We start from the raw sequence: 14943 nt of genomic DNA on the forward strand, positions 1-14943 counted from the left end.
GTAGTAGATAAGTCGGAGTTACTCCAGTGGTCCCCCTTATGTAAGATCGCTGAAAACCGCGTCTTCATTGTCGTGTGCCTGCCTGCCTTTTGTCTTTGAAATCTGCAAATGTGTCCATTTCATGACTATTGAGAACTCAGATATTGCCTGTGGTTGCTGAGGTAGTTGTTTACAAGGGATACCGTAGCGCTCTCGAGTGCTCTCTTTCCCTCCATCAGCAGCCGTCCACAGTAGATGCAAGTCATGTATGGTTCTTTTCCACGTGCATCTGCGCTCTCGAGAATGCTACTGTCGGGGGACTGGGAAATGCATTTCTCTGTCCAAATCACTGCCGGCAGCTGTTTTTATCATGTAGGGAAATTCCTAGGCTTTGGCCGAAGCCAGATTGTTAAAAGGCGCCCCCAACGTATCAAACCTTCTGAGATGCCTAAGACGCTGTGGAGTCCTGGCCAGGGAGCATTTCCAGGCCACGTGATTCCAGGGAGGGACTGCTGGGTGTGAGGTCTAGCAACTGGCCTCTTTGTTCCTGAGATCCTAAGGGCGGTTGGAATGAGTGGTGATGGTCTGACCCCCTGTTCCTCTTCCCACAGATCCTAACTGGGCCAGTTTGAACCTGGGAGCCCTCATGTGCATCGAGTGCTCGGGGATCCACCGGAACCTAGGCACCCACCTTTCTCGAGTCCGGTCTCTGGACCTCGACGACTGGCCCATCGAGCTCATCAAGGTGATGTCATCCATCGGGAATGAGTTGGCCAACAGCGTCTGGGAGGAGAGTAGCCAGGGGCGGACGAAGCCCTCGCTGGACTCCACAAGGTAGGGACGTGGGAAGGTGTATGGCTCGGGGGCATTCCGCCAACAGTTAGACAACTGGAAATGACCTTACTGCTTACCGACAGGCTCCACATGGATGGCGCTGGCAACCTGTAGGAATAGTGAGGAGCCCGCACAGAAATGTCTGTGTTTAAAATCGGTGTTCAGCAGACGTGGATAATTCAGACTCCTTAATTTTTTATGTTTGTTTTTACACCTTGGGGATTCCTCTCTCCCTCTTAGAAATGTATTAAGCTTCCGACCTTATGAATATATCACTTTAATTAATACATTTCTAATAGGTGTAAGCTGTGCTGTTAACACTAATTACGAATTTTTGATTCTTTAATGTTGTTATTCTTATATGTTTGATAAGCATCTGCTCAGTTGGTTTCCCTCGCCCCTCCTACACACACACACACACCCACAATAAGTGAGTTTATAGTAACAAAATATACTTTATTTTCCTAAAATATATTTCTAACACATTTAATCAGCCAAGTTCGGCATAACGTATGGTGAGTCCTCATTAATGTTAATTGTTACGCAGTGTAAAAAACGCATTTATTTTGAGCCCATTTATTTTCTCATTTTTCATTTACAGCTATTATAAACCGTTTTTGAGTACACATACATATTTAATGTACCTAAGAGGTGATAAAATGGCATGTCTTCCGAGAAAGCCTGCTTCATCGAGGAGAGTGGGTCATTCCATCTCGGCGGGCGGCTGCCCCCAGGAGGAGGCGTCCAGGGTCACGTCTCCACCTCTGACGGAGGGGCAAGGGGCTCGCTTTCCGCTCTGGCCTCTCGGGTGTGTGAAAAGAGGGACGGAGAGAAGGGGTCTCCCATCATTAGCACGTTTTAAAGCCCTGTGGCTTGTTTTGCTGGGGATGAGACCGTGTGCAAGTGCCCATGGCGGTCTGCGGTGGTGCCCCACTTGAGGCGTGAGAAGGCGGTTTCTGCCGCTGAGCAACAATAATGCGCGCAGCGTCGGTGGACTTTGTTTTACGAACGCTGAAAAATGAATTTGTGGTGCCACCTTCGGTTCACTTTAGAGAATGAAGCTGGTGTGTTATTAACCTGCTCTTCACGTCAAGCGTCCTGTGGGGAGGGGGGCGAAGGGAGCAAGAAGCACCCAAAGCGTATTTGTCTGGCGTTGCCTCAGTTGGCTGGGTGAGCTGCTCATGGGTGAACTCCACCACGCAGTGCCTACGGGGACCGCTTAACTACAAACTGAAGGACCAGTACCCTTTTCTGAATTTTTTTTTATCTTGACCTGTGTGACGCTAACATAGAAATTAGCAGGCCATCGAGTAGGAGCATTCTTAAAAGACAAATTTATGTATTATTAATATCTATTTTTTCATAGATATGGTTTCCTTAGGGGATAGTTAGGTCTAAAAGCGAAATATGATTGGAAATCAGATTGAGCTTAATGTAGGAGTGCAGAGAACATTGAGAGAAGTTGGGAAAAAAATTAATCCTGCGTTTTATTGTTTGTGTGTGAAAGGAGCAGATATGTTATTTGTAATGCCCTGAATTGGAAAAGTTTGCTTTTCTGAATCCATCATAGTTAGCTACTGTTTAGAGTGTTCAAAGATACGGGTTGATAGTTTTAACTGACAAGTGTTTTACATTAATTTTATCTTCATTCATAAGTGAAGGTTGTGTGCGTACAGGCACTTGATTCTTCTAATTTGTATGTTTGAGTTAAGTTCTTGAGTGCATAACTTTCTCTTCTCTCCAGCATTGTACACATCCCGTGTTTATATTTTGGACACGTTTTATAGTCTTCCTTTCTCACATGCGAAGTGACTGCAGCAAAATCCCACCTTCTCTTGGATCCCGTTCGCTGTTGGCTAAGAGCCGCTGAGTTTCAGCCCTCTCTCTGAGGCTGTGGTGATGGTGACGTTGCAACGTGGTGTTTCCAAAGGGAGCTTTGGAATGTCTAAGAGGATGAACAGCTTTGAGAATTGAATGTCTCTCCGTGCCTTTAGTAATTCTCCCAGGGAGTTTTGTTTTTAATTTATATTCAGCTGTTACTCAGCGAGCGCTTTCTTGTAGAAAAGAAGCGATAAATGGTGATTTCGCACCTACAGTGATTTGTGAATGTTCCGGGGGGCCAGCTGAGGGTTCCAGGACTCAGGAGAATTCACAGTATGGAGGGATTCCTATGGCCGGTGTGTCCCAGGGAAGTTTCACTGGAGAAATGGCACCTGAACTGGACTTTCAAATGTGGGGTGACGTCCAGGCCTGGGGGGGCGGGGTGTGGGGGGGGGGGATGAGCATGGCCTGGGCAAAGTCAGGGCCTGTGGGGGAGTACAGAAACTGGGGAGTCACCACCCCTGGAGCTGGGCCACCAGGTAAATGAGGAGGAGGGGGGATGTTGGGGCCAAAGCAGAGCAAAGACTGGGGAGAGCCTTTGAGCTGGGGTGTATTATAACATCACCTCCGGAGCGGCCAGAGGGTGAGGGTTTATGGGTTCACGTGTGATCCGCCTGATCCAAGAGTGCTAAAGGCAGCTAGCAACGTTGTTGGACAGGATGGAGAAGAGGCAGGGAGGCCAGTTGGAAGGCTGTGGTCCCGGCGGGTTATACCTAGAAAGGCGTAGATATACACCGTCAAAAACAAAGAAACAGCTTTGCATTAGTGGTGCACCAATAATTCAAACCCTCACCATCTTCACTGCCTTGTGCAGTTTCCTCACATAGAAAGGAAAAACGCAAAGTTGGGGCTAGAATCTCCGCGTGGAAGTCGGTCTGTGAAAGGAGAGTGGATATGGAGCCTGGATCCCGCCGTCCCGGGACAAGGAAACATGCCCCCCCCCCCCCCCCCTGCCGCCGACGCCCACCACCTGTGGTCTCTGCAGAGACCGTGATCATTAGTCCAAACAGCAGGGGGGAGGGGGGAGGTCTTCTAACCTGGCCCTAAGGTAATTTCTAAAAAGAAATACTTTAATAAATTTTTATTCCTATCCAAGGAAAGGCCAAGTGCCACGGATCCAGCTTTGGATCTCTTTGGAAAAGAGAATCTTTGGAAATCTTTGGAAAAGGGCCCAGCTGCGTTCCCAAGCAGCCCCGTCCATTCCGTCTCGTTCAGAAGATTCATTCTGACAGTGGAATATAATTAGAAATGGGCCGTTCTTCCCCAAACACACACGGCGCGCACGCACACACACAGTTAGGACCGTGGGGAAGTAGAATACAGCCCATCTTTCTGCAAAGAAACAACCGGTTCCCCGAAACCACCTCGTACTGGCGTCACCCAGGCCTGCGGGTGAGTTAGGAAAACAGGCGCCTCTGACCAGCTGGCTGGCCTTCTGGTCGCTGTCCCTGCACCCCTGATGAGGGCAGCTTCGGACGGCTCGTAATCGGTTCCAGGGATTCTCAGCCGCCCTGAGAACTGCCGTTCAAGCTGGAGCAGCGTTGTGATCAATCGAAGCTGACGGCGGTGAAGCGGTATTGACTTCCCCTTCCTAAACCGGGGAATCATTAGTCAAGAAAAGCATCTTTTAATTACTCCCAGGAAGAAAAAAAAAAAAATCTTTTTGGATGGATTCTGCAACAACTGCCATTTTTTTCCCAGCGCATTCGATATTAAATTTATTGTCTCAGGAGGGGAGAGGATGCCCTTCATCCCCCCCCCCCCCTCGGTAATGGAGGTTTAATTCAGAGAAAGGAGCAGGGTAGAGGATATCGATGCCACGACAATTAACTACATCTGGGGTGGAATCAGAATTCCCCTCTCTAATTGCTATTGATACCATTTAAGCACACACTTAAAATATTGATTTTAAGTGCAGATGCTGAAGTAGGAGAGCGGGGGTGACAGTGGATGGAATTTACTAGATTTTAGGGGCGTAAGGAGGGGCAGCGGCAGGCTGTCTGTGGGGCGAGGACTCCGGGACGCTTGGCGTGCGAGTTGCGTATCGCACCATACGCCGTGTTGTTGTGTGCGGTCGGGGTGTGGGGCCTACGGCAGCCAGGCAGGGCTCTGGTCCCAGTGTTAGCACGCACGTTGTGACCATAGGGCGAAGTCAGGGAGCTCTTTGGTGACCGTTTCAAATCAAGGAATCGTAGGCTCGGAGGCAGAGACATCAAGTGCACGTTTCTCGAGTGAACGAACAAACGAGCGCATGGGGCAAAGCAGGCACGGGTCCGCTTGGAACCCACGTGTCCAGTGCTCTTGCTGACCTGAGCGTCGAAATTCCTCGCGCGTCCGTGGAGGAAATTGGGGCTCCCATGTTCGCCAGCACGCGGCGAAGGCGTCCGTCCCTGCAGACCTCTGACATCTTCCCCTCCCCGGCCACGCGGTGGCTACTCTGCCTCACTGTGCTGTGGCCTTCTTCTCTATTCCTATTCCCCGTTCCACTTTGGAAGCTTTCCGGGTTGACCGCAGTGACGGCAGTTTCCTAGCAGGGCCCAGCGGAGCCCTCCGGGACGTGTTCCTCGCGGCCGAAGCTGGACTCTGCCCGGCTGCCTGGTTTGTCTTCCCGACTCCCGTCTTAGGGTCTCTCAGCATCGAGGCATCTGGCCCGCGAGGGTGTGCGGGGACCGGTAGCCGTTTGCATCTCGGGGCAGGTAGCCTATTTACACGGTGGTCTGAGAGCCAGCCGATCCGGTCTCGGCAATCAGAGGAGCCTGGACGTGTGTTTTCGGTGCTATAAAGAGCCGTTGGGAGAAGCTTGAACCCCAACTGAAATCCCCCTTCCTTCTGATCCCACTTGGAAGGGAGCCGCGTCGCTGACTTAGGAGACACTCTGCTGCCTCTTTGAGCCTTCTTTTTCCTTCTGTCATTGTCACCTGCATGCCTCAACTCCCCTCTTGTCTTTAACCTATAAAAAGATGCCACCTTCGGGAGGAAGATTTGGGGCTGGACGTCAGAAATCTGCGTGGGAGAGACCGGCCGCACACTTGCAGACGGAGCAAGTCTGCCCAGTGACACGAGTTCCGGTCCTTTTTGATTTGGGAACACGACTTTCATCTTATTTATGCACACGGAGATATTGATAAAGGGGAAATGTATCCAAACTGAAAATAATTGGATCCCCACCGCTAACTCTGAGATATTAAAAGCAGTACCACTTGGCCACGTCTTTGTCTCGTTAGGTTTGATCATAAGATCACAATGTAGTAATCTCGAGCTCAAATTTCTGGCATAAAGATGCACTGTTCCAAATGTGGCCTCAGGGAACACGAGTCCCCGCACAGCCCCAGGATTATCTCATCTTATTATTTTTCAACAGTTCTTGGCCCGCCGAGGTCAGTGTTTTGTCTCTTTTGAGTGTTCCTCTATGCTTGCCACCTTTTCCTATTTTCTTTCTTTAAAAAAAAAAAAAAATGGGCAGGGGGAGGAATGGGGGGGAAGAAAAGGACTCTGCCGTGATGACCAGAACCCATCTGTACTTGGGTGGCATCTGCTCCCCACATGTCACTTCCCTCATTAACAAGCAATTGAATTAATTAAATGCTACTCAGAACACGCATAACAAGCTACCGGCAGTGTCCAAATTAGCACTGATAATCAAGGATGATTTCCTTTATTATCCTGCTAAGTGGTGCACAGACTCTGATCTCCCTGTCTGCCCTCATCTATTTACATACCCCCAGCTTCTGCCTTTGGAAGTGGAGGTTATCTTACCTAGTTAATTTGCCACGATCACCAAGCATGGCGGATTGATGCCCTGCCCCCGCCGCCGCCGCCACCGCGCGGCCCCCTCCCCGCCTGCCCTCCCCCAACCCCAGCCTTTGTATCTCAGGCTCACTGATAAATTAAAGGCCACCCCTGTGGTCTCTCAAGTGAGTAATAGAGGCAGAAATTTCATTTTGCAACTGGCTGATTTAATGATCCAAAGGGTAATTAATGGCCTGATTATCTTAATGTTAAATATGTCCGGCAGCAATTACTGTGACCTCCCGCTTGTCAAGGTCCGGGCTGTGCTCTTCCTTCAATTAAGTTCTCTGGGGCTTAATGGTATGAATAAACTCCTCTGATTCTATCATCCCGGACGGACGCAGAGGGTTCAGGGAGCTGGGGGCTCGTTTGGAGTTTTAATCAGCCTGTCTCCTACTCCGGCGATCAGAGTTAACAATTAGAGCAAGGACAGCTTAACTTTCTTCTTCCCCGTGCCCAGCGCACCACCACCCCCCGCCCCCAACACCACAACGCACGCACTTTTGGGTTATTTTATTTTATTTATTTTGCCTTATTTATTTCGACGCTCTCAGGGAGAATCCTGTTTGTGGAGGAAGACGTTGCATTGCATGAGGCTCGTCTCTTCCGATATAAATTATCATGTGAGCGCTGTGGTTTTGCTGTTTGACAGGCTTAATTAATTGGCAGGAGCCCCCGAAAATGACAGTGCCACTAATTGCAACTCAGAGTGAATTTCTGTCATCGTGGTGCGCCTGTCAGCGGGCATGCCCTGGCCCCAGCCGTCAGAGCGGCCGGCCCTCCCCGTCCAGGCGGGGACCGTATCCCCAGCGAGCGAGGACACAGGCACGCCGTCCGCGTGCAGGGGCGACGTTTACTGCCAATAAAGTTTATGTGGCCACAGCTCTGCAAACCCAACAGCTGCTTGGGGACCTCGGATTTTACTTCAGATATTTTAGCGACGTCCCCCTAGCAGGCCGGCTTGGATTCAGACTCCGAGCACCATAACTCACTTCGCACCCCTCCAAGACTGGACGGCCCTCATTAGCACATTGCTAAATAATGCTTGAGTTTACCCGAGCTTTCCCCAGATCAGAAATATTCCACCATAAATATTAAGCCAATTAGGAAAACGTACAAATGAGAAGTGCTTTAACACTGCCTCAAACATAAATACCTGTAGATTACAGTTGACAACAGATACAGCAGTTCATCCAGTAATCCGCGGTCGGGGAGTGTGGCGGGAATGTGCACTTGGTGGCAGTGGTCTCCGACGAAGGTATCCTTAAGGGACCGGCTCCAACTGTAAGAAAGGGGAATCGAAGAAGATTCTCCTTACGGCTAAGGGAAACGGGATCTGCCTTTCGCGCGATAAGTGTACCTTACGTTTGCCTTTGAACCAGGTGGACGAGAGACTGCTCTTGGCGTCTTATGGCCGCCTGCTGCACGTGATCCCCGGCTATTTATTTGATCCTGCGGGAAGCCAAATGTGTCCTGGGAGCCGGTTTTGCTCCCAGGGAGCTGTCTCGAGCTGAAAATCCCTATCGTGTACTCCCTGAAATGTAGCAGTGGAGACAGTTAAGGGTTTTTTTTTGTTTCTAGGAAATGTCATTACCGCTGCCACATGAAAATGCAAACCCAGCAGCCTCTAGGTGTCCTGGGCACGCCTGAGCCTCTGTCCATTTGTGAGCGGATATAAGGGAATGGGATGTTAAGGTTAGCCTTTCGGGGTGTGAAGTACAGACCATAGAAGACATTCTAAACGTGGGCCTGTAAATACTTTCTAAAACAGTTGCCTCTGCCTGGATCCCTGCAACAGCAGAGCGTTTTCCGAAGCGTCTTTTCTTTCCGTGCCGTTTTGATTATTTTGCACCGGAAACTTTCTGGCCCCTGAGGAACCTTTCGGCTTCGCGGCACTGTGCGCTTTTCCTTAGCACGGAGCCATCCTGTGACACAGGACGATCCCCGTTTTCCAAGTTGAGGAAAACGCGGAGTTATTTACCGCCTCCAATCATCTGTGCAGGGTCGCACACGGGACTTCGGGAAAGATCTCTTGAATTCACGATCTGACCACTGGCACCTGCTCGTGGTCCCTTCTTGCGACTCCTGTCTTTGCTGTCTCAGCCTCGCGTGGCCAAATCCGGTGGCCGGTTGTGGCATCTAGCGATACTGGTGTCCCCTTCCTCTCTTCCCCTGGGCCCGGCTCACAGTCTTAAACTAGCGTGGTGTTTCCGTGTATATGTGTTACTCATGTAAAGGTGTAATACGTGATACTCTAACTGCCATTTATCTCCACTCCTGAAGTCCAGTGGCCTTGCTTACGTAACTTAGGTATAAAAAAGCATCATCCACTTTAGTTTTTTGCATTCATGTGGCAGACATGATCTCTTAAGTCATGCAGCCATGATGCTAAAATCTTAATTCTCTGCAGTTGGTGCTAATCCCAAGAGCTTCTACAGAAAACAGGGCTGAGAGCTCTAAATATCTGAATCAGCCACCATAGATGTGTGGTCTGAGCCCTGCCTTTTCACGTAACTACATCCTCTCCCTGCCCGAACCTCCCTCTGTTCATGCCCCTGCCCCAGTGTTGCCTGTTGAAACGTTTGGCTTGTATTTAAAGAAACAAACAGGGGCGCCTGGGTGGCGCAGTCGGTTGAGCGTTCGACTTCAGCCAGGTCACGATCTCTCGGTCCGTGGGTTCGAGCCCCGCGTCGGGCTCTGGGCTGATGGCTCAGAGCCTGGAGCCTGTTTCCGATTCTGTGTCTCCCTCTCTCTCTGCCCCTCCCCCGTTCATGCTCTGTCTCTCTCTGTCCCAAAAATAAATTAAAAAACGTTGAAAAAAAAAAAGAAACAAACAAACATGGGGCGCCTGGGTGGCTCAGTCGGTTGAGCGTCCGACTTCGGCTCAGGTCGCAATCTCACAGTTCATGAGTTCGAGCCCCACGTCGGGCTCTGTGCTGACGGCTCAGAGCCTGGAGCCTGCTTCACATTCTATGTCTCCCTCTCTCTCTGCCCCTTCCCTGCTCATGCTGTGTCTCTCTCTGTCTCAAAAATAAGTAAACATTAAAAAAAATAAAAATAAACAAATAAAATAAACAAATAAACAAACCACAATCCTATTTGTTATCTGCATGATGAAATGCACAGGCAGGCCGGAAGATTTCTGGTTTGGGTTCCATGACCGGCACCTTCTGAGATTTTTGATTTAAGACAAAACAAGAAGGCATGTTCTCATTTCTAAAATGAAACTCGTCATTATTTCCACCCACTTGGTCATGTACATTTAATGCTCAAAGAAAACAATATTTATGAAGTCTCCTGGGTTCCATTTTATCTGGAAGACAGAATCATCTTTATACCTGGGTCCTACGGGCTGATGGAGACAAGTGGCCCATGCCCTCTCGGGTGCTGGCAAGGGTCTGCTGATGTAGAAGATACGGTTCATGTTTATTTTGCTTTATGTCTGTAGAGCGGTTTATTGTAGCATCAATATCACCCAGAGGTGCATGTCTTTGGACCCTACCCCACCCCTACCCAATCAGTATCCCTGGGGTAGGGCCCAGAGATGTGCTTTCACTCTCTAGGAGATTCTTATGCACATTAAAATTTGAGAAGCGTCGGTCTACACCTCCACCAAGCAGCATAAGTAGATAGCCACAACCCTGCCTGGAGTCCACTTCCTGTCTTAGCCCAAGTGCCTGGAATTCATTCCTTACATCTTGAGACCCAAGTGTCTACCCTTTTTCTTTACCAGATGCTTGTCTGCCCTGGCATATCCAGTATGCCAACCCAGCAGATGCTACTACCCAGGGAGAAGATCTCTGTGTCTGGCCCCAGTACAAGAGGATTATACGCTATGATCAAATGTCATTTTCCCCAGAAATGCAAGGTTGGTTCAACACACAGAAATCAGTCCAGGTAGGGGCACCTGGGTAGCTCCGTCGGCTAAGCATCCGACCCTTTATTTCAGCTCAGGTCACAATCGCACGGTTCATGGGACAGAGCCCCACGGCGCAGAGACTGCTTGGGATTCTCTCTCTCCCTCTGCCCCTTCCCTGCTTACGCTTTCTCTCCTCTCCAAGTAGATAAATAAACTTAAAAAAAAAATCAATGGATGTAACACACTATATTAATAGAATAAAGGACACAAAGTACATGATCATTTCAAGAAATTCAGAAAATAAATCCAACAAAATTCAGTACCCTATCATGATATAAACACTCAGCAAACTGGGAATAAAAAGGAACTTCCTCAGCCTGCATCTGTGAGAAGCCCACACCTAACATCCTGCTTAATGATAGTGTCCTGAAGGCTTTCCCCCTAGGATCAGGAAGAAGGCAAGGATGTCTGCTGTCTCAACTTCTGTTCAACATTGCGCTAGAAGTTCAACCCAGGGAATTAGGCCAGAAAAAGAAACCAAAGCCATCCGGATCATAAAGGAAGAAGTAAAACTACTTCTCTTTGCAGATGACATGATCTTGTATATAGGAAAGCTAAAGGAATCTACAGTGAACTATTAGAGCTAGTAAGTGAGTTCGGCAAGAGTGAAAACTACAGAATCAACATACAAAACTCAATTGTAATTCTGTACACTTACAATGAAAATCCAAAATAAAATTAAGAATAAAATTTCACTTATAGCATCAAAAAGAATAATATAGTTAGAATAAGTTAGCCTGTGTACTGACAATTTAAAGAGATCATTGAAAGAGATTAAAGAAGACCTAAGTAATTGACAAGGTATCCCATGTTCATGGACTAGAAGACTTAATATTCTTAAGATATCAATACTCCTCAAATTGATACATAGATTCAACTCAAAATCTCTGCTTTTTTTTTTAAGAAATGGACAAGCTGATCGTATAGCATATATGGAAATACAAGAGACCCCCAGACAGGCAAAACACTCTTGAAAAAGATAACAAAGTTGGAGGACACACACACCACAATTTCAAAACTTACTACAGAACTAAAGTAATCTAAGGCTGTGTGATATTGGCCTGAGCATAGACATACAGATCAACAGAACAGAGCTGGCTGTTTTGAAATAACCCATATATCTGCGATCAGTTGATTTTTAACAAAGGTGCCAAGAACATTCAATGGAAAGAAACAGCCTTGACAACTGATTATCCACACGCAAAAGAATGAAGTTAGACCTCTGTCTCGTGCCATCTACCAAAAAAATTAGCTTCAAATGAATCAAAGACTTAAAACTGAAACTATAAAACTTTCAGAAGAAAACATGGATAAATCTTTGTGACCGTGGATTTGGCAGTGGTTTCCTAGATACAACACCTCTAGTACAAGCAAAAGAAGGAAAAATAGATTGGACTTCATTGAAATTAAAAGTCTCAAGCTTCAAAGGACGATATCAAGCAAGTGAAAAGACGACACACAGAATGGGTGATGATATTTAAAAACTGTATATCTAATAAGGTCTAGTATCCAGATCATATAAACAATGTTTACAACTCAACCATAAGAAGACAATCCAATTTTTAAATGTGCAAAAGACTCCGAAGAGACATTTCTCTAAGCAGGATAGACAAATAGCCAGTAAACTCATGAAAAGGTGCCAGACATCCTCGCTTCCTAGGGAAATGGCAATCAAACCCATACTGAGATACACCCACGAAGGATGACCTTACTCAAGAAGATGGACAGTGGTGGGTGTTGGCAAGGATGCAGAGAAATTGGAACACTGATACACTGTCGGTGGGAATAGTCAATGGCACAGTGCCTTGGAAAATAGCCTGGCAGTTTCTCAAAAAGTTAAACAGAAGAGTTACCATGTGACCAAGCAGTTCTTCTCCTAGGTGCGTACCTAAGAGAAATGAACACATGTCCATACAAAAATTCGTACATGTGTGTTCGTAGAAGTGTTATTCATAATAGCCAAAAAGTGAAAACACCAAAGGTCGTTCAACCAAATATGGCCTGTCTATACAATGGAATGTTATTCAGGCATAAAAAGAAATAAAGGACCTTACGTGCTACAACTTGGGTGAACCTTGAAAACATCGTGTTTGGTGAAAGGAGCCAGAGACCAGAGGCCACACATTAAATGATTCTGTTTATACGGGACCACCAGAATGGGCCAATCCATGGAGACAGAAGGTAGATTCGTGCTTATGGGGGGGCTGGGTGAGGCAGGGCAATGAGCTACAGGGAGTGACTTCATTTGGGGGATACTGAAAAGGACCCGTATGTCCATGGTGGCGATGGCAGTATAACTTTGTAAATATACTAAAAAACCACCGGATTATACACATTTAAAGGATGAATTTGATGGCATTGTAAATTATGTCAATGGAAACAAAAAGATGAGAAGGAATTTCGCAGGAGAAAGGCGGAGCAGGACATTCCACAAAGACTGTGGGCCAAGGTGCAGAACTACGTGTGGGGGAAAGGTTGGCCCGGTCGGTACGTCGGCCCCTCGTTTGGCATGGGGGGGCCCGTGGAGGAGTCTGTCTGGTGCAGTGCTCTGGGCAGTGGTCATACTTCAGCCGGAACCTGTGCCCGTGGAAGGATAGTCCAGAGGTGAGTGAGACCAGGTTGAAGAAGGCGGTGCCTCACGTCCAGGTGCACGAGTGAGCCGGAATCCGGGACCATCCCTGCCAGGGCTCCGGGGGGAGCCTGTGAGAGGCCAGGCCCGGCCCGGCCATTGCGTCACAGAACCCACACGACAAACCAACATCATTCTCCGTCATGATAGACGAGGAGCTGGCCTGAGTGCAGGAGCCAGAATCTGGCCCAGGTCCCGCTGGTGGCAGGACCCTTCCTGGGAGGTGGAGTCAGACCAAAAGGACCCAGGAGGGTCCCGCCGTATGCATTCGTACCCAAACTGAATGTGGGTGCTGGGACAGGCAGGCATACACAGTGCTGACTAGTTTTCTTCCTTGGGCTGTAGGACAATGGCTGAGGCCATTAATGGACTTGCAGAGCAAACAAGGTAACTTCAGTCACGAGATCCCGACGGATCGATTTCGTGTCAGTAAAGGTAAAGCTGACGAGGTGGTGGTTAAGCCAGGGACGGGGCCCAGCCAGGCCTGTCCTGTCGTGGCTTTGGAGCAGGATCTCTGGGCTCCGGGGGCCACACCCTCCAAAAGCAGGAGAACAGAGTCCTGATTTCTCCCGAGAAATTGCTTGTGGTCCCAGAGAGTGGGAACGGCAGTGGCAACACCATTAAATCTTCAAATAATGAAATTGTCATTTGTAACTGACACTAAATTTCACCAACCTGGGGGTCCAGAAGACGAATGTACCTGAAGTACACATCACTCCGTCTCAGGGACTCGCTCCTATAAAAAGCATCCCTAATGCTGATGATCTGATACAAATGACCGTGGAGAACAAATACATAGTCATGGTAACTTACCCATGACTTTCTCCTCAAGGACCTCCAAGTGCTTCCCTGTATGTTTTCACATGGGTCCTCACGATCTCAATGAAATTGGAAGATATCTGCTTAAAATCAGAGAAAAGGAAAAAAACTGGGGCACCTGGGTGGCTCAGTCGGTTAAACGTCTGCTTTCAGATCAGGTCACGATCTCACGGTTTGTGGGTTTGAGCCCCGCATCGGGCTCCGTGCTGACAGCTCAGAGCCTGGAGCCTGCTTCGGATTCTGTGTCTCTCTCTCTCTGTCTTACCCTCCCCTGCTCACACTCTCTCTGCCTCTCTCTCTCTCTCTCTCTCTCAAAAATAAACATTAAAAAAATTAAAATCCGAGAAGAGGATCCCCCTCCCCCCCGCCATGTGCGCAAAACAACTCATCTGCAATCTGATCCAGCCTTGGAGCAGGACTAGCTCCCGGACTTGACATCTGGAGGCCCTGTAAGAGAAGTCTACCGCATGGCTTGTGAGCTTGGAATGCTGTCAACAGCCGACCACAGCCTCGGGCCATGCCTTCCCACTGCTCCAGTGGTTTTCAGGCCAGGAAACATTTGGAATTGACCAGGGGGCAGGGTATAAGGCTGGGGGGCTGGGATGCTAAAGTCCGAACAGAAGGAATTGCTTTACGCACAGTGACTGTAGCCCCTGTGCTGAGGAGAATGAGGAAGAGCCAGCCACAAAGTAAATCCGCGCTGCTCAGAAGGAGCTGAAGCAGCCCTCCCCTGCAGACCTTTGGGGTTCTTTCCAAGCCCTCCAACAGAGGGCTCCAGGAAGCCAGCACCCTTCCCCGGAGATTTCCCCTCCATGGGGGCAGGGGATGAACTGACAGAGACGAACACGTTTTCGTTCTAGAAGGCCAAACTGCACCTTTCTAAATGCATTAAGTGAAATGAATGTAATTGCGTGATGATACTCCATAAAGTTCCGGAGAAGCCATAGTAGGTGAACAGTAAAAAGGAAGTGGCCACCAAAAAGCCCCAGGGAGTATCCGTCCAATGGAAGATTCCACATGCACAATAGAGTGAATGTCTGTTCTTGGAGAAGGAGACATGGCAGAGTCGTGAGCCCCAGCTACGTACAGTTGT

General features: G+C 48.4%; 1 protein-coding gene across 9 annotated transcripts in view; it reads left to right on the forward strand.

The window, feature by feature from the left end:
- The window catches only part of AGAP1 (ArfGAP with GTPase domain, ankyrin repeat and PH domain 1), a 553979-nt gene that overhangs the window by 485393 nt on the left and 53643 nt on the right, over positions 1-14943 (forward strand). For all 9 annotated transcript variants that reach the window (XR_007149568.1, XM_047846407.1, XM_047846411.1 and 6 more), the window contains one exon: positions 591-813. Coding sequence is in view for 8 of the 9 variants with exons in the window: in XM_047846407.1 (XP_047702363.1) it covers positions 591-813 (223 nt within the window). In the remaining variant the exon portion in view is untranslated. The remainder of the gene's footprint in view (positions 1-590; positions 814-14943) is intronic.

This window comes from Prionailurus viverrinus, unplaced genomic scaffold, assembly GCF_022837055.1.
Source record: "Prionailurus viverrinus isolate Anna unplaced genomic scaffold, UM_Priviv_1.0 scaffold_39, whole genome shotgun sequence".
Lineage (NCBI taxonomy): Eukaryota > Metazoa > Chordata > Mammalia > Carnivora > Felidae > Prionailurus > Prionailurus viverrinus.